Genomic DNA, 19,712 nt, shown 5'->3' on the forward strand with positions numbered 1-19,712 from the left:
GGGCCGGCCAGCGCGCGCGCCGCGGCCCCGGGGCTGGCGGGCGGGCGGGCGGGCGGACGGGCGCCGTGGGGTGTCGGCCGAGCCCGGGACCCGGGCTGCACCCCGGGAACTTCGCGGCCCGGAGCGAGATTTACGAGCCCCCTCCCCCGCTCTGTCAGGGCCGGAACGCCGCCGCATAAAATGGATCCTGGCCGGCTCCGCGGCCACGGCAGCCAGGCGGCGGGCTCCCGGGCGGCTGGCCGGTCGTGCCCGAGGCTCCGCGCTGCGCCCCGGCGCACCCGCGCGCGCTGACCGGCCCCGGCAGCTCGCCACGCCGAGCCGCCCCTCGCGCTGCCCTCGCGCAACTGTCAGGCAGGGCGGCCCGGCGGATATTGGCTCGGCGACACGCCGAGGCTCCTCCCCAGTCTGGATCTTTTATATTTTGGGAGAATTTCTTTGAACTCAGTTCCCAAGCCCGGTGCGGGAGACAAGTTCCCACAGCCTGGCTGGCAGGCGGGGGCCGGCGAGGAGGGGTCGCCCCCCGCCCCCCGTCTCCGCGGCGGCCGCGTGCCGCCTAGTATTTCTCGGTGCCCTCTTGGAGGCACACCGACCGGCTGGGCAGAGGGAAATGCCCACGAGCTGGATGTGACCGGGAAAGGAGAACGTGGGACCCGAGGCAGCAGCTGAAGAGGATGCGGAAAAGCATTCTTTGAAGAGAGCAAACCAGCTCCTCCAACCCTTTTGCCAATTGGTGCTATTACTTCTGGGGTCCATTTGCTTGGATTCCCCGCCCCTCGCATTCACAAACCTTTGACTTACGGACCGAGGAGACTGCCCCAGAATTGGAGGACACTGCTGGGTCGGAAGACCCTGTGGATGTAGCGTGGGTTGGAACATTTAGACCCTCTGCTCTCGAAAAGCCATCATGAATTCGGTAGCTGGGAATAAAGAGAGGATTGCAGTCTCCACCAGGGGCAAGAAATACGCGGTAAGTGGGGACGGGCACTCTCCGGAGACGCGTTCCCACAGCCCCTGCCGGCCCGGGTCCCCCGGTGGCCGAGCCCGTGGCCCGGCGGGGCGGCCCCGAACCCTGCGGGCGCTGCAGCGGCGCGGTCTCCAACCGAGCCCGGGAGGTGTGCGTGCGCGGAGGCGGCTCGGGGTCCGGGATGCCCGCACGCCCGCCCGGCCCTGGGATTTTTTGTCTTTCCATCGCTTCCCCCCGCACCCCTAACTTTTGCAGCATTTCTGCACTTTTAGGCAGAGTTAAACAGAGGTTTAACAGAGAGGGTTTCCCGGTGAAATCGCTGCCATTCCCTGGGACCATCTTCCCAGAGCCGAGAGAGCCTCTCATTCACCTTCAGGATCCCGACCAATGAATCCGCACCCCAAATGCCTCAAAATTAAAGAAATCACAGCACCTACCCACTCCCTCCACTCCCCCAACCCCCACTCCCCGCATTCCCCTGGGGATAGCGGCTTCTAGGATCTCGAACCCGGGCTGTAGCAGGTATGCCTGCCCAGTACCAAAGCGCGAGGGGCGGAGTAGATGGGTTACCCCGGCAGGAAACCACGACACCCTCCAAACGACCCTCTAGGCCGCGGGGAACCGTCCCAGGGGCACCCGATTGTGGTGGGCGTGGAGGGCTCACTTAAGGACCGTTGAGGTGGCCGGACGAGGCCGATCTGGCCGCCCGGCTGGGAGCTGACCCGGACGCGCGTCCTGGGCGCTCAGCCGGACCCCCGCGGGGCGCAGGTCTCGGGGCTGGCCAGAGGGGCGTGGAGCCGGCCCCACCGCGACCCCCTGACAGCGCTGTCTCCCCTCGCAGGTGAATGAAGTCTGCTCGCCCACCAAACCCGCGGCGCCCTTCTCCCCCGAGAGCTGGTACCGCAAAGCCTACGAGGAGTCGCGCGCCTCCAGCCGGCCCACCCCCGAGGGCGCGGGCTCGGCGCTCGGCTCGTCGGGCACGCCGTCCCCGGGCTCGGGCACCTCGTCCCCGAGCTCGTTCACTGGGTCCCCGGGCCCCGCCTCCCCGGGCATCGGCACCAGCTCGCCGGGTTCCTTGGGCGGCTCGCCGGGCTTCGGCACGGGCTCCCCAGGCTCGGGCAGCGGCGGCGGCTCATCGCCCGGCTCGGACCGCGGCGTCTGGTGCGAGAACTGCAACGCCCGCCTGGTGGAGCTGAAGAGGCAGGCGCTGAAGCTGCTGCTCCCGGGGCCCTTCCCCGGCAAGGTGAGCGCCCCGCCTGCGTGTCCCCCACCGTTCCCGCCTCCCGGGCCGCAGGGTGCAGGCCGTGGGATCTCCGAGTCCCTTTGGGGGCTTCCTGACCCCTCGTCGGCTCACCTGCGCCGCGTGGCGGGCCAGGGACCCGGCGACACCCGCACCAGGATTCCTTTCCACCTCCTCCCGCCGCCACTTGCCGCGGATTACCTGACTCCCCCCCACCCCCACTCCCAGCCCCACCCCAGTCCCCCAAAACATGTCCATATTGATGTGAGGGGTTGAAAGCCCCCTAGGAATGGGTCTTTACCACCGCGCATTTGTGGTCCTCCGTTTTGATAGGACAAAAACACATGTTTGAAAATAGCCCAATATTTCGGAGCATATATTCCAAAGGCAGCATTTCCCAGTTTCCCCGTCCCCCACCCCTCCCCCCATACGTCCCTACCTCCCCACCCCCGTTTTCTTGGTTTTGTTTGTTTGGGGCTTACGCCCAGCGGTGCTTAGGGATTACTCCAGGCTCGGTTCCCAGGGACCACGCCTGGTGGGCTCGAGACACCGTGAGGGGTGACGCGGGTCGAACCCTGATGACCTCGTGCTAGGCAAACCGCCTCCCCGCTGTGTACTCTGGCTTTCGGCACAGCATTTCCCAGCTTCACATGAGAGGAGAAGGGGGGTTGAGGAAGATGAAGGTGTGGGGCGTTCCTCCCGGCCGGCTACCTCTTGGCCTACCCCTCACAAAACGCTTAGGTTCCTCCATAGCAACCCCGTGGGCACGTGCTTCGTGCCTGGAGCCCCCGGAGGGTAACACAATGCAGTGGTATTTGCACTGTTGGGTCCAAGTACTATCAAATGATAATATTTACTCTTCCACTTCAAAGAGTTTTTATCAGTGCTTAGAATTATCTAGAAAACAGAGAGAAGTGCCTTGGAGATTTTGGGCACTATTCAACAGCCCGTTCTCTGATTTATTTTTCTGCAACATTTGAAATGAAATATTGTGATTTCGAGTAGTGGAATTTAGGAATAATTGCATCTGCTTGCCTCATCTGTTCCTCCAAACACACACACACACACACACACACACACACACACACACACACACCCTGATGGTTTCATATGCAAGGGTTAAATTTAAACAAATGCCCACAGAAGTTGTAAAATTTTAAATGTGGAAAATCACCACCAAGTGAATTGGTTTTATGAGCCTCATAGTTATTGCAGGAATAATTTACTTGTAGATTGGTGTCAATATACCATTTCTTTAGCTTGATATTTAAATCTGTCAGGACACCCCAAGAATAAATCTCAGGAACTCTGAAAGCTTATTTCACCTTTGCATGCTATGTCCTCCAATGTAACACTTTTTAAAAAATTATTATTCTCATTGTTCTTTTTATTTTCTACTGTAAATAGGCCACTGTGTTGGGCATAGAGTGAAATAGGAACATGGAACCTTTGCCCACAGGGAGCTTATATTCTAATTGAAGATATAGATATTAACCACAAAACACATAGTTCCTAATACATTCCCATTTGTGGTTAGCTACAAAGGAAGAGTATGAAGGCTGTGAGGTTTTATTACTTTTTTGTACCATCAGATAACTTTGGAAGAACCTTGGTTCTTAAAGATACAACATCTGATACTTGACAATTCTAGTAAATTGAAGCCTACCAGATTACTCTTGAATATTCTTGAGGATCTGTTTATGTACTAGCTTCTTTGTGTTAATATACTGCCCTCCTGATCGAGCGGGCCCAGTAACATCTCCATTGTGAGATTTCTTGTTACTGTGTTTGGCATATTGAATACTCTCGGTAGCTTGCCAGGCTCTCTGAGAGGAGCAGAGGAATCGAACCTGGCTCAGCCAGGCTGCCTGCGCACAAGGCAAACGCCCTACCGCTGTGCTATCACTCCAGCCCTATGTGTTAACATACGCTTATGTTAAATTTATGTGCAGAGGTAAATTAAAAAAAAAAACTTCATAAAGATGGAGTAAAGAAGAAAGTCTTCAGAAAGAAACACTAAAATTTTAATCCCTTTTTTGTACACTTCGTGGAGCCATATGACAAAGTCGACTTTTGTCCTTTATTAAAGTAACCTAGATCAATTTATTTGACCATTTTATTTCTCCGATGAAATAAAAATTGTCAGAGTGACAGCTCCAAAAGAAGTATTAGGTCTGTTAACTCTCTGTAAGTAAGTGGAACACACATGAACAACACTGTGTCTTCTTGCCTGGAGTTTTATGTGTGAAGTAAAGCTCAGGGAAAGTCAAGTTTGGTATGGAGGAATGTCTGACGTTTTGCCATAAATGGGGGTGCTTTGGATGACCTCATAGCTAATATATTACAGGACCTCAATTTTTTTTATTTATTGGGACTATATTCAGTGTATATAATGGGCCTCCAGGCTCACCTCTGGCAGTGTCAGGTTGGTGGGGGCAGGTGATGCCAAGGGAATTGAACTGTGGCACATGTGAGGCATGTGCATTACTGGTTGAGCTATTTCCTTGGCCCCTACAGACCCTCAATTTTTTATTTATAAATTAAATCAATTTTGTTATATTTTTGGGTCATGTCCTGCAGTGCTTGGGGATACTCCCTTCACAGTGCTCTGAGTTGCTCCCAGCAGTGCTCAGAGTACCATGTGATGCCAGGGCTTGGGGCTCTCACATGGGAGGTATGCCTTCCAGCCATCTGAGTCAGCTTCCAGCCCTAGCATCTCAGTTTTTACAGCAAATCTTCTGCATGTCTCTAGAATTAAAAGTTTAGTTTTATTCCCTTAGATTCTATTAGATAAGATACTATTCCCTTTACACCTTTAAAGTTGGCACATTTACACCAAACTGCAGTGCTCTCTGGAGCGCCATAGATAGAGCCTGTGTGAATGGGAGTAGAGTCCCTTCTTCCCACAGCAGATTTATGAGCAAACCCGGAAACTTGACCGCCATCGGGCACAGAAGTTAAGTTTCCTTAGAATAAGGGATGCCACTGAGATGCCAGCATGTAGTTTTTTTTAGGACAGTAAGGTTCTGGAAAGAAACATAATTTTGAGGCTTAATTAGTAAAAATTGCCGTTTTAGACTTTAGATGCTTAACTATATTTGGGGAATATTTTCTTAAATGGAATGTTAAATTCTACTAACTGGTGTTAGAAGTAAGGAGTTGCAAGTCAAAGGCACATACATATGCTTCACATGTGTGAAGTGGTAGGTTTAATTATCTGCATTGCAAAAGAAAAAAAAGTCAAAGACAGAATATCATGCCCAGGAACTTTAATAAGTTAGGATGGATATGGTTTTATTTCTATTTTTTACTACCTATTGATGGACTGGAGCGATAGCACAGCAGGTAGGGCGTTTGCCTTGCACGCAGCCAACATGGCTGACCCGAGTTCGATTCCTCTGCCCCTCTTGGAGAGCCCGGCAAGCTACCGAGAGTATCTCACCCGCACGGCAGAGCCTGGCAAGCTCCCCGTGACGTATTCGATATGCAAAACACAGTAACAACAAAGTCTCACAATTAAGACGTTACTGGGCCCGCTGGAGAAAATCGATGAACAACAGGAGGACAGTGACTACCTATTGATGATTTTCAGGAAATTGGCTTTCTTTTCTATTTAAGCTTTCCTATTAATACACTAAGGAAAACTGTTTGAACTATCTGAATGTCATAAAAATTATTTGAGATCAAGTTTGAAAAATACTTTTGTTCTATGAAGGGAGGTTGGTGACTATAAATTAGACAAGATTCTATTAGATTTGTTTTCTAGATGTTAGATATTTGGTTTCTAGGTTTATTTTAGTTAACAAAACATAATTCACTCTTTGTTTCTGATTTTGTCAGTACATTTCCCCAGTATCTTATTGTTCTCATGCTGTAACCACGGGCAGGTAGCAAGACAGGTTAGGTTTCCTATTTTATCTTGGGACAAGAGTTGGGAAGGGGATGGACGTGAGTGAGGGCTCTCTACCTGGTCTCAGGACCTGATTTTGGAGAGTATCTCTGGAAACCTGATGGGTGATCTTAATTCTGAGAACTCTCACTCCTGAAACTATGGGAGAAAGAGGCTTCTTGGCAGAAAGCCATGTGATTTGGTGGTTTCTAGGTTGGGTAAGGGGTGGGTGGAGGCAGTACTAAGGGAGGCAAGAAATAGAGGTGATAAAGATTTAGATGGAGCTCAGAGAGCAGGATGCTAATGGGCTTAGGTTTTCATACTCTGGAATATAAAAGTGACCTCTGTGAACTCGCATAATTCTAAATCAGGCTCAGGATTCCTCTTTTCAAATCTCAACTTACCTGGGAGAGTAAAGATTTGTGCCTGATGGCGGGTTGTAAAACATTCAGGTTGACTTTTATTACCTTAGTAAAAAATATACTTTCTGGGTTTATAGAATTTGTTTTCTAGGGCTGGTAAGTGGTCAGATAAAAAAATGTGTATTTGTGAAACGTTGGAAATTTTTGGGTTTGTTTTTTGTTTCTGGGCCATACCTGGGAGTGCTCATGGTTACTCCTAGCTCTGCTTTCAGGGATCATTCCTGTAGGTGTTTGGAGGACCCGGTAGAACCTGGGATAGAACCCGGGTTGGGTATATTCAAAGCAAGTATCCTACCCACTGGACTATATTTCTCTCTCATATTGGAATTTTTTAAAGTGAAACAATACTTAACCCATTGTTGTATTCAAATATGTGAATATAAAACCATTTTATATTTCCCTGGCAAAAACACCTTTTCCAATTTAAATATAGTTGAGGCACCAAACCAAAAATAGAAGTCAAGAAACAAATGTCTTATTTTTGATTATCTAGAGCATTCTGACATCTTTGCAGAACTTTTGAATTGATAGTGTAAGCCTGATAAAACGTCAGCCCAAAGAAATTCCCTAGAGTAAGCAGAAATGTTCCTGGTTGACGAAAGGTTATCAGACATCTTTTCATTTCCATATTAATAAAAGAAAATATTTTATTTAAAAAAGGCCCCAAACTACATTCCTATCTGATTTTTTTCCCCTCAGTCACATATTCTGGAGTCACTTATGCCCCAGATATATCTAAGATTAGCCAGACATACTGAAAAGGGTGAACAAGATTCAGAGAGATGAAGGAAAGGAATGTATCCTAGGGGCTTAAAAACACCAAACATAGACTTGAGTAAGTCTAGACTTAGGGTATATATATATATATATATATATATATAAAATATAATATGTATGTATATTTGTGTATTTTCTCAGCTCAAAAACAGGGTATGAAAAATAACTTTATTTGAAAGACCTTCTGTAGCCATTGTAAGAAACATAACAAATGGATAAAAAGACATTGCATTATCAATCAAGAGAAAATTCTATTTGAAATCTATAAAGAATGTGTGGCTATTTTGAATATTTTCCATGTTGTATTTTAGATAAAGTATTAATTAGTCGATACTATTAGTAATGGAAAAGTATATTATCATTTGGCATCAAATTTGTCAATACTAGGAAAAATTAAATTAATAAAATATAAGCAAAATTGGTTGCTCTTTGGCATTATACCACAGATTTTTACCATTCATTAAATAATATAGTAATGATGATATGATGATTTTTAAATGGCTCACAGTTATTTTTCTTAGTCTGTATAGGCACCTAAGATATATAAACACACACGCGGATCCATAAACAAACACATTATACATAGATAAAGTCTCATATAGAAAAATGAACCTGATTTATTTTCTTTCCCCTGGGATTCCAGGTGACCAGTATGATTAAGGTCATAAAAGGAATCTTGAGTGAAGATGTAAACTATCAGATAATGATCTGAGCAGGGAACCTCTGCTCCAGAGAAAGTTCTTTGCATTCACTGATGGTCACTTCGTGTGTGTGTGTGTGTGTGTGTGTGTGTGTGTGTGTGTGTGTGCTTACGTGAAATTGTAGCTGTGTAATGATTCTTAGCTGAGTCGTTTTCTTGGCTGGGAATGTAAAGGAGGGGAAATAGGAATATCTTCATATTTATGTTCACTTAGTTGAGGCCGTTGTTAGTGCTTTCTGGAAAACTCTGCCCACAGGCCCTTGTTGGTCTTCAGAGAGGAATAATTCTTCAGCTTAAATATTTTAAATATCTTTTATAGGAGTAAATGAACCAGAGATTTATCTTTTTACTAAATTAGTTTTGAAATATTCATCAAAATAGCTAATCAATTGGTATCCATCACCCTGTTTTCTACCTTTTTGGGGATTTTCCAAAATCCATCTAAGAAAATTAGATTTTGTATCTTGATTATAAAGCTATCTGTCCCCCATTTCCAAGTTTTAAAGAAATTCTCCTTTGTTTCCTTTGGTGTATCTAGGATTTCCTTTTAAGAATTTTGATCTCTCTTCCTTTGGGAGATTATTTTAGTGTATAATGAGAGGCAAGGACCAATTTTATACGTTTCTCAATGTGTATCTACTTGTTTCCAGATCTTTCATTAAAATATCCATTTTTTCTCCCCCCTAGTTTGAGATAACACCATTATTATAAAACCAATTTTTAGTTGTATTAGGATCTGAACTTTTTGGTATGTTCTATTTATGTGTCTCTTCACATATCAAATTTACAATTTTCCAATTATACTTTGTTTAAATATTTGTAGGACTTGCTTTCTCTTTCCCAAACAGTGCCTCTTTTTAAAAAAAAATTTTTTTTTAGTTTCCTGGCTTTTCTTTCCTATTGTATTCCCGTACAAACTTTAGAATCAATGTGCATAACTCAAGGAAAAAGCATTTCAGTTGTGGGTTGGGGATGGGGGGGGGCTGGGGAGGGGGGAGGGGGGATGGGGAGGTGGCTGAGAGATAGCTCAATGAGCTGAACACATACTTTGCATGTGGGAGGCCAGGTTCAATCCTAGTATCATGTGGTCAGCTGAGAGTTGGGAGTAGCTCCCATCACCACGAGATGTAGCTCAAAGGGGGGAAAATCTTGTTTGGTATTTTGTTCAATTTTTTTTTTGTTTTGCTTTGGGGCCACACCCAGTTGTGTTCAGGATCTGCATTCAGGGATCCCTCCTGGCGGGCTGAGGGGACCATAGACAGTGTTGGGGATCGAACCCCGGTCAGCCTTGAGCAAAGCAAGCACCCTACCTACTGTACTATCTCTCCAGCTCCAATTATGTTTAATTTATATATTAATCTGGAGGAATATGTGGCGTACTTATGATTTTGTATCTTTCCTGAGATCATGGAATGTGCTTTCATTTGAGCAAATCTACTTTTGTTTTTCAGATAGCACAGCGGGTAGGGCGTTCGCCTTACAAGCGGCCAACATGGCCGACCCGAGTTCGATTCCTCCGCCCCTCTCGGGGAGCCCGGCAAGCTACCGAGAGTATTGGATATGCCAGACACAGTAACAACAAAGTCTCCAATGGAGACGTTACTGGGCCCGCTCGAGCAAATCGACGATCAACGGGAGGGCCTTTACCTTTACCTTATTTTAATTTTTTGCTTTTTTGGGTCACACCCGGCGATGTACAGGGGTTACCCCTGGCTCTGCACTCAGGAATTATTCCTGGGGACCATATGGGATGCTGGGAATTGAACCTGGGTCAGTTGCGTGCAAGGCAAATGCCCTACCTGCTGTGCTATCACTCCAGCCCCTACTTTTGTTTTTTAAAAACAATTTTAAAGGATTTTCTTTTATAGGCTTTGCACATTTCTGTTAAATTTATTCTTAGGTATTTAGATATTTTGTTGCTATTACAAATGAGTTTTTGCTTCTATTATCTTTTCTAATTGGTAATTATGAGTAGGCTATTGATTAATATATTTTATGTTCTTATATATTTATATCCTATTGCCTTATTAAATTCTACTAATGTATTTGATTTCTTTTTAATTTGATTCTCTTGAATTTTATAAAGAAATTACCTTTAGTGAATAGACATACTATTATTCTCTCTTTGCTATTTTTATTTCTTTAATCATTTTCTCATGTTTGTTACATTGATTAATATTTCCAATACAGTGGTAAATAGTAGTGATGAAGTGGACTTGTGGGTAGTTTTCCCATTAAGAAAGAAGTTAGCTTTGGGTCTGAGAGCTATCCCTCAGGGAATAGTTATTCCTATTTTTATTTAGTGTTTTTAATAAGGAATGGGTATTATATTTGCCAACTGCCTTTTCAGTGTTTAGGTAGATGATCATATGAGTTTGCCCCTTAGATTTATTAATATTGTGAATTGCTATCATTAGTTTTTAAATAATGACCTATTTTTTACATTCCCATAATATACCCCACTTGGTCACAAAAAATAATGCTCTTGTATTTAGCTTGTTAAAGTTTTATTTATTGTTCTTGTTTTTATAGTCGTAGGCAGTAGGATAAGGCAATCGGCATGCATCTCAGCCCATTGAGTCCTCTCACCAACTCCGCAATAGGCTGTTTTTAGTTCTGCTATGTACCAGCTATAATACTATGCCACGTTATAAGCAAGATTGGAAAAGGCTAAAATTCCTGCCCTGGAGCAACTCCCAGTCTAGTATATAGCAGGTGCTCAAATAATGTTTTTCTGTTTGTTGTAGTTTCATTCTGAATTTGAGATAAAAAGCAAATCAGTTCCCTGCTGGGGCCACTCACTGTGTGGAGATTACACCTCCTCCTGTTGACCTGTTTTCTCTCATTACTCCAGTTTCTTGTTCTTTGTTTTTTAAATTTTTCTGCTTCTTTTATTGGGCCACTCCTGGTGGTGCTAAGGGCTTGCTCTTGGCCCCATACAGGGGATTTGTGGTGCCCGGGACTGAACCAGGAGTGGTGGCACGCAAGTCAAGGACCCTGCTGCTGGACTATTGCTCTGACTCCCCATCACTCCAATTTCTGTCCTGAAGGTTCATTAGTGCATCTCACTTGTCCTAGCACAGGTAACTGTGGGTGTGTATGAACGTCTCCTGTGATGGAAGTTTCCATCTTGTAGCCCAAGCTGCTTTGTCTTTCATGAACTGAACGAGAATTAGTAGGGAGGGAAATAAATGAATACAAATGACTGCTTCATATAAGAAGTGTTTGCGATGTTATTTGGAAGTTTGGTGATGTTATTTAGACCAAGAGCTTATATTGACCGGAAGCTTATCTCGTTCCTAGTGCTTAACCTGGGGTAGAGTGGTTTCCTTCTATGCCTTTTCCTTTAACATTACCGTTTGTCAAGAACCATTAAATGAGCACCTACTATAAAGAGAGTGTGGACCTTGCCTCTGCAGATTTCTAGGGAGCACAGAAAGGTAAGACTGGAAATGGTTTTGGAAGAATGAGAAAGAGTTTAACATATGAACAGGGTGAAGCATAGGCTGTCCAAGCTGAGTGGACAGTGGGCACAAGGTCCAGAGAGACTAGGAGTGTTCGGCACACCAGGGAACTGATGTGGCCCCCTGTCACTTTAGTATGCGGTGTGAAAGGATGAGTGGAAGATGGAAAAGGGAAGACCTTGCAGGATCGGAGTACAATAGTCTATTATTACCTGGGATGCTGTGGTCCACCATTGAAGGGCCTTGAGGAAGGGAATGAAGAGCTCAGAAACTCATCAAGAAAGAGTGCCCTGTTGGTGATAGAGGAGGATTGGGAAAGTGTTGTCACGGAGCCCACTGTGACAGCCCCTTCTCAGCAGTGTGAGTGGGAAATGGCCCAGGCCTGAACTCAGGCAGGAGCCATCAGAATCAAGAGGCAGCTGGAACATGGCATATCTTTTTTTAGAAGGTTTATGATGGGTGTCAGCTTAGATAGGCGGTAGCAGGGAGAGATTTCCCCAAATTACCCCCAATTTCTCTATAGGCAAGTGGACAGTGCTACCCTGTGGTGGGACAGAAATTGTACATAGGGGGAGTAGGGTAGGCTTGATTTTTTTTTTAAGGAAGATTGTGAATAATTAAATAATTGATTTGGACTCTTTTGTGTATTTGTGAGGTGAAATAATTTCTTTTCAAAAGATGTAAGGTATACAACACAGGATTTGATGTGGGCAGCAGAGAATGTGCCAGTTTTGTTTGTATGAGGGCTACACCCTGTGGGGCTCAGGAATTATTCCTGGCTCTCTGCTCAGAAGTGAACCCTGGCAGTGCTTGGGGGACAGTATGCAATGCAGGGCAAGTGCCTTAGCCCCTGTGCTAGCTTTCCTACCCAGATTAGGACATACTAGACCCTGAGGTGTCATGATCGACTAGAGTCAAGTTGGAGCATGAGGGCAGATTTAGATCTGGGGAATGTCAGCATTTAGGAGGTGGCGGAATCCAAAGATGTGGTCAAATCTTCATGGAAAAGGCTCCGTGGAAAGTTAACCACGAAAAGCTGAGCATTGGGTGCTGTTGACATCAAGGGGGTCAACAGCATAGAGGAGAGGTTAGTAAAGGGCAGAGGAAAAGAGCAGAAAGTGGTATGCTGGAGACAGTGGGAACAATGAGTTTCAGAGGCTAGGAGTAAAATGTGATAAAAAAGAAAAATCAGGGGGCTGGAGCAATAGCACAGCGAGTAGAGTGTTTGCCTTGCATGCGGCCGACCCAGGTTCGATTCCCAGCATCCCATATGGTCCCCCGAGCACCACCAGGAGTGATTTCTGAGTGCATGAACCAGAAGTGACTCCTGTGCATCACCAGATGTGACCCAAAAAAGCAAAAAAAAAAAAAAAAAAATCAGATACTATGGAGAGTAGATAAAGGAGGTAAAGGTTGTTGCCTTCAAATCAGTCAGTAGGAAGTCCTTTGGGGATCTTGGTTGAAAGAGTTGCTGGCTCCCTCTCCTGGATCACGAGAGATGAGGATGTCTGATGCAGTCGTTGAATTGTCGAGGATACCAGATGGATCGGAAGCTCTGTGATCTTAACAATGAAAGTTAGGGGGTTAAGAAACTGGGTGCAAGAAACCAGGCCAATTATGATCTTGGGCAAATCACTTGATTTGGTTCTTCTCACTTGGGGGCAATGTTAGGGCCCCAACCAAGTTACTATGAGATGTTATTGCATCACAGCTGTCTGTTTTTATGCTATGTTCCATAGGAAGTTGAAATGATGGAAGCCTTCTTTCTTTCCCTTGCCCACTTTTCCTCTCCCCATTTTTTCATGTTTTTTTTTCTTTTTGCCGTTGGTCTGACCCCAAAATAAGAAAAACAGTTAGAAAGGAATGAATCTCATCTTTCCCATTTCTTCACCTTCGAGTGAATAAAGCGACTCCTATTTACTGATTCATTAGTCAGGGGTTCTACAGAAATCTAGTTGATGGAAATAAACTGAGCCTTTTAGTTGAAATGTCATGAATATGGATTAAGACTCTTTGCACCGATGAAAATCCCTTCCCTAAGCCCTGCCTCTCACAGGGACCTCCAGGGAGACTGCAGATGCCACGTTTGGCCTTTGAGCTCCAGGGAGCGGAGTAGAGCAGAAGTCCCTCCAGTGACTGCGCATGCGATGTGCGGCTCTGAGCGGCACCAGGAATTTGGGCTTATCTACTTTCCAATCCAGTTTTAGCTTTCTCAGACAGTTTTCTTTGCAGTTATACTTAGCTGATCCTATCGCACTGATTCTGACCAGACCCTGTGGAGAAGTCTGGAAATAAAGACACTCTCCCACACCGGCATTTCCAGCACTCACCACAAGGCTCGGAGCTGAGCTGATAGCAGGCAGAGAGGGTTCTTGCAAATGCTCGCATTAACGAAACAGTTAAAGTCACAGAGGACTCAGAGATAGTTTAAATTCTCTTGTTTTTGTTTTGGGTCCTGGTGGTGCTTAGGGATTACTCCTGGCTCTTGCACTCAGGGATCACCCCTGGCCGTGCTTAGGGGACCTTAGAGGGTGCTGGGGATCAAGTTTGGGTCGTCCTTTTGCAAGACAAGTACTCTACCTGCAGTACTATCTCTTTTGTACTATCTTTTTCCCAGGGGAAGTTCTTTTGAAAGGCAGTTCTATGCCTAAATATATCCTTAAGTGTTATGGATATATTTGTTACAGCTGAGGAGCTATTTTTAATTCATCTTTTTTACTTAACCAAACTTCATGTTGTTGCTGAATTCAAAACATTCATCGCAAAAGTTTAACGCGTTCCATAGGGCACAAATACACACACACACACACACACACACACACACACACACACACACAGAGTTTAATTTCTGAAGTCCGAACTGCAGACGGCAACAAATTCCAACATATTTGCCAGTATCAGGGTGATGAACACAAGTGTGTAATAATTTGTTCATTCATGTGATGTGTGAGATTGGTACTAATTCAGAATGTCTTTCCCCCTGCAATGACATAGGAGCTTATGGTATTTGGTTTTTTTCTGTAATAGAATTCTGTCTTTTCATTGGCAGCTAGGCTTTCCAGGAAATACTATCATCTTGTTTATGCTGTTGTTTACTTTGGAATTGTAGCCACTCCTCTCTTGCCCTCTGCTTTCTCTGACTGGTGGTCTCATACAGCAATAGGAGACTTAGTAACTGATTGGAAACCGATGAGAACAACAGCCAAAAGCCTTGGCCCCATCTATCCAAGTGGTCTTGTGGGTGTGGCTCAATAAACTTTAAGCTCCCTGGAGGAGGAGCAAGGACAACCCAATGTTATCCAACAGGTCACCACCACTTTTTATATTTGGGCGACACCCAGTGGTGGGTGCTCAGGGCTTACTCCTGGTTCTGTGCTCAGGATCACTCAATGGCAGGGCTGAGAGTGTGTGTGTGTGGGGGGGGGGTGGAGTAGGGGGAAACCATATAAGGTACTGGGAGATCAAAACAGGTTTGGCTTCATGGAAGGCAAGTGCCTTACCTGTTGTACTATTTATCCACCTTTATGAGACTTCCCACCCTCAGCTGTTTAGAATGCGACCACCTTGTTTGCCCACCCAAATCAGGGTACTGTGGGCACCATACTTACTCCTGTATCTACCTTTGAAATTTGGATCAGAAATTAACTGACAAAGTTCTTCTTGTTTTCAACATGGCTTTACTTTACGGTCATCTGTGTTTGTAAGCAGAAATCAGCTTGGACAAACAAAGGACAATTGATGTTATAAGGGGATTTGCTAAGGAACGTTTAGAAAAAGTATTACCTTAGATACGAAGATTGCTTAGAGTTAGCTTTACATTAAAAAGTCTGCAATACTGATTAGAATTTAGAAATAATTTGTGAAGAGTTTATCCTGTGTAGCATACCAGACTTTCAAACATTTTACTTGTGATCCTTAAAAAAGTCTACACATTCCCCTCCCAAACCATCTCTCTCCCCCTTTGATTTCCTTTTTTGTGCTCTTTAAGTACCAAGATAGGAGAATATTGTTTAGAGCAATATTAACATCTCACATGCCCATGATCCACCTTTATTATTTTTTGTTGACACTAATACTTGTTTCATGCATACAACATAATTTTATCATGAAATGATCACCATAATGACTTTATTTTAATGTCCATCACTAATCAGTCACAATTTTTTTCTTCTTTTTGTTTAACTTTTGAGCCACATCTCATGATACTCAGGGCTTACTCTTAGTTTTGTGCTCAGGGATCACTCCCTATAGGGCTTGGGGACCATATGTGATACTGGAATTCAAACCCAAGTTGACTGCATATACGTCAAGGAACTTAACCTCTCTATTATCTCCCTGGCGCCATTTTGTTTTCTCTCAGTGAGAACTTTTAGATTTAAGTTTCAGTAACTTTCAAGCCTAGCATATGGAATTACTAATTATAATACTTTAATAAGCCTAGAGTTTTGAGGTTCAGGAAAAGGCTCTAGCAGGCTGCTGAGTCTGCAAGGTTCATTTCATTTCATTTTTCCTGGTCACATTCACTGGTTGGCTCTTTAAAAATGTTTCCTGTGACATGTTTCTTTCTTATTTCAACCATAATACTTTATATTCATATTTTAGTCTACACACAACTCAGAGAGCACAGATATTTTAAAAAGCAGAACTTCAATTGTCCTTTACTGCTCAGAGCTCATTAGGCTTTTGGCAGGGATATGGTGGAGAGCAGGCAGAGTGGCAAGAGCAGCTGGAGGGCCCACTGGTCCTCTTTCACACTCCACTCAGTTCTCTGCACTTGCTTTCAGAGAGAGCATCACTCGGGGATCCCTCAGCTACCACACCCTCTCTAAGGTTTAGTCTTCAGACTTCATCACCTGAACGTTTTCCCTTCAATTTGCTCATAACTTGTGAAATTTCTAAAGTGGATTCTTTCTAAGGGACCCTGTGTGGTGTGTGTGTGTGTGTGTGTGTGTGTGTGTGTGTGTGGTGTAGTGTGTGTGGTGTCTGCTTTCTAAGCATGCGTGTATGTGTGTGTGGGGTGTGTGTGTGGTGTGTAGTGTGTGTGGTGTGTGTATTTGTGTGTGTGTGTGTGTGTGTGTGTGTGTGTGTGTGTGTGTGTGGTGTGTGTGCTCCCACACTGCTGGAACCCTGAAGAAAGCATAGAACTTGCCAATGTGGCAGACATCCTGTCTCAGGTTTCAGACAATTGTCAGGCCCAAGCTTTTATTGGAGGTCAAGGCAGCTAATAAAGTGAGTCTGCTATTGAAAGGGCTTTCAGTAGAAAGGGATGGCTAAAGTATTTCACAGCCTGGAATGGAGGAAGTGTTGGCAGCTCTCAGTCTGCTAATGATGACTTTATGAGCATTTTTGTAGCCCATGTGATCAGTGTCATACAAAAGCAGGATTTTAATATGCCCAATCAGGCCCTCTGCTTCCTGTGTGAGACATCACTTGGTGAAGGAAGTTACTAGTTGTAGACTTGTATGTTTGTGTGTGTGAGATGAGGGCTTGTGCTAATTTACTTTCTTTATAGAGTATTCCTTTTTTCTTTTTGAGTGATTCTCTATAATGCCCCTTTATGGCGGTCAGAAAAGAGACAAAAGAATGACAGAAGACTTTAGGAGGCACCCCCTAAGGTCATCCAGACAACCTCTGACCTCCGACTCCGACTCCTGAATCTCATCAGATTCTGAAAGCATTACAATGCAGTGGTTTTGTCCACGGGCATCTCCTTGATTCTGAACTCTGAGAGTCTTATCATCAGATCTTTTTTGATCAGGAGACAGACCTGGTGGTGTTGGGGGCCACTCTGGGAGGTGCTCAGGAGACTGGTGCTGGGGATCAAATCCAGGGCTCCTACATGCACAGTGTACACTCTAACCCTTTACAACATTCCCTGGGCCCAGTGGTCATCAAATATTACTAATTTTTCTTTCTTTTGGGTGTCTGTGCACCCACCATACAATACTTTATTTTTTGGTTTTGGGGTCACAACTGGTAGTGCTTAGGGCTTGCTCCTGGCAAGATCACTTTGAGCTTGGGGGACCAAATGCAGTAACAGGGATCAAACTGGTGGGGTTGTGTCCAAGTTAAGACCCTTAAACAGTCTCTCCAGCCCCAAAAGTTATTTACTTAAATCTGTGAATTGTGCAGATTGTCTGGTCTTTGGATGGGGAGGGATAGGATCTTTCCAGTGCTATGCAATGACAATGCCATAGGGATGGGGGTGAGGGGAAGGCTGATGCTAGAGGAGGGAGTGCCAGTGGTCTGGAGATGGGTGGGAGCGGAGGCCTCCCCAGCATGGTTCTCTAGGAAAGAGGGAAATCCACAGGGGCCAAAGCATGAGAGAGAGCAGTGCCTCCTCCCAGGTAGGTCTTTTTTTTGGGGGGGGGGTTACACCCGATGAGGCTTTGCACTTAGGAATTACTTCTGGCGGTGCATGGGGGACCATATGGAATGCTGGGAATCAAACCCGGGTTGGCCACGTGCAAGGGAAAAGGGAAGCGTCCTACCCAATGTGCTATCGCTCCAGCCCCCTCCCAGGTAAGTCTTGATCTAGGTATTGAGGGCTGACTGGCTTGGAGGTCCTTGAATTTCTCAGTTGTTCATCTGTCTTTGCTTTTATTTTCTTGTTACACTTTACATATACCCTGACAGAATTACAGAGTTGGGAATCCTCATAGCATGCATAGAAAGGGTCCCAGGTATCCCAGAGAGAAGTATTATTACTGGTCAGAAGTAAATGGAGGGGCCCATCCTGAGGACGCTGAGATGTCGGGCCTCCAGGGTGACAGTCTCCCTTTATCAGACAGAAAAGGGATGTGCCCGAGTTGATAATTGCTTCTTCTTCCCTGATTTGGTGAGATGGTGACACATAGTCTCATCCAGGATGGAGGCAGGTCAGACTAATACATGAAGCCTCTCCTCTTCCAGGTTTAGAATTTGAAGTGGAGGAGAAATGCTGTGGGTGGTTTTGAATCAATCAGAGCAGACTAACAAAGCAGCAGGAGGAGTTTTCAGAGACATTGATGGGGTCATGCTTCTTCTGAAAAGAAACGGAGTAGTTAACCATCATTAAGATACCACACATCCCTTTCACTCATAGAAGCCTCAGAATATTCCTTTAAATCATTAGCATTTTAGAATCATAGCACAGTAGCAGAGATGGAAGCTTAAAGGTTTATCCAGCATTGTATTTCCTTTCTTCCACTGAATCCAAGCTAGGCAAGTATTCTACCTCTGAGCTGCAATCCCTTGTCTCTGAACAGCATGGTATTTCTTCATGATTAAGAGTGCACAATTCCTTGGAGCCAAATCATCTGAATGTGAATCTTTGCTTGGTGAATCAATATTTTTGGTGTTTGGGGGCACCAGGCTTGTCTGTATTTAGGGTTTACACCAGGAGGTGCTCTAGGGACTCTATGCAATGCCAGGATGGTACCAGGGATGGCCTCAGTCCCTAGATTATCTCTCTGACTCTGCTCTGGGAACTTAAAGAACCTTCTGTTTTCTGCTTTAGTTTTCTGGTGTCAACAACAATAATAATTGGGGTAGGGAGGTAACTCAAAGGGTTACTGCTCATGTTTTGCACATGGAGGGTTGGCTGGATTCAATCTCTGGTACCTCACAGTTCCCTGTCCACTGCTGGGAATGACCACTGAGCGCCACTTGGAGTGGTCTAAACGTCAAAACCAAACTAAAACACAACAAAAATTAGTAGGCATTTTTTTCCCGGCATATAGTAGATGTCAGTGTCCCAATTGTCATTTTATGCATCGTTTTGTAAGAGTGCAATTTTAAGAACATGGTTGACTGCCCATAGACCATACAGAGTTTCAGCTCCACATATCAACAGCAACACAGCAACAGTCCCAGGGAAAACTACTGCTACTGTCATTTTCTAAAAAAGTAAAACCTACACATCTAGATAGTAACCTAATTTCTGGGTTCACTTAGACATTGAACATTTTGTAAATTCAGTTCACATTCTCTCATTTTCTGTCTCTCTCTCATCTGCCTGTTCACCATTCCTTTGGCCTCTTCCAGGTAGCAGTGTGCTCGCAAGAAGCAGTGCTGGGGAGATGAGTAAGGCACAGGCCTACCCTTAGTTCCTCCCAGCCCGGTGAGTGAGTGCCTAGGAACACTGCTTGGCCAGCAAGGTAGCAGCCCAGGCTGCAACCCTGGGCCTGGGCTCTTCCTTTTCTCCCATCTTCCTGCCCTTCAAGCAGCATCTTCCTGGAAATGGCGCAGGATGAGAAGCTTTTCTAGAAGAGATAA

At 45.1% G+C, this 19,712-nt stretch overlaps 1 protein-coding gene across 1 annotated transcript in view; it reads left to right on the forward strand.

Moving 5' to 3' along the window:
* Positions 1-340: 340 nt before the first annotated feature.
* Positions 341-19,712, forward strand: part of KIF26B (kinesin family member 26B) — a 510,214-nt gene continuing 490,842 nt past the window's right edge. Inside the window, exons 1-2 of the mRNA XM_056136915.1 lie at positions 341-967; positions 1,806-2,207. Coding sequence (XP_055992890.1) covers positions 905-967; positions 1,806-2,207 — 465 coding nt within the window. The 5' untranslated portion in view covers positions 341-904. The remainder of the gene's footprint in view (positions 968-1,805; positions 2,208-19,712) is intronic.

This window comes from Sorex fumeus, unplaced genomic scaffold, assembly GCF_029834395.1.
Source record: "Sorex fumeus unplaced genomic scaffold, SorFum_2.1 ptg000007l, whole genome shotgun sequence".
Taxonomy (NCBI): Eukaryota; Metazoa; Chordata; class Mammalia; order Eulipotyphla; family Soricidae; genus Sorex; species Sorex fumeus.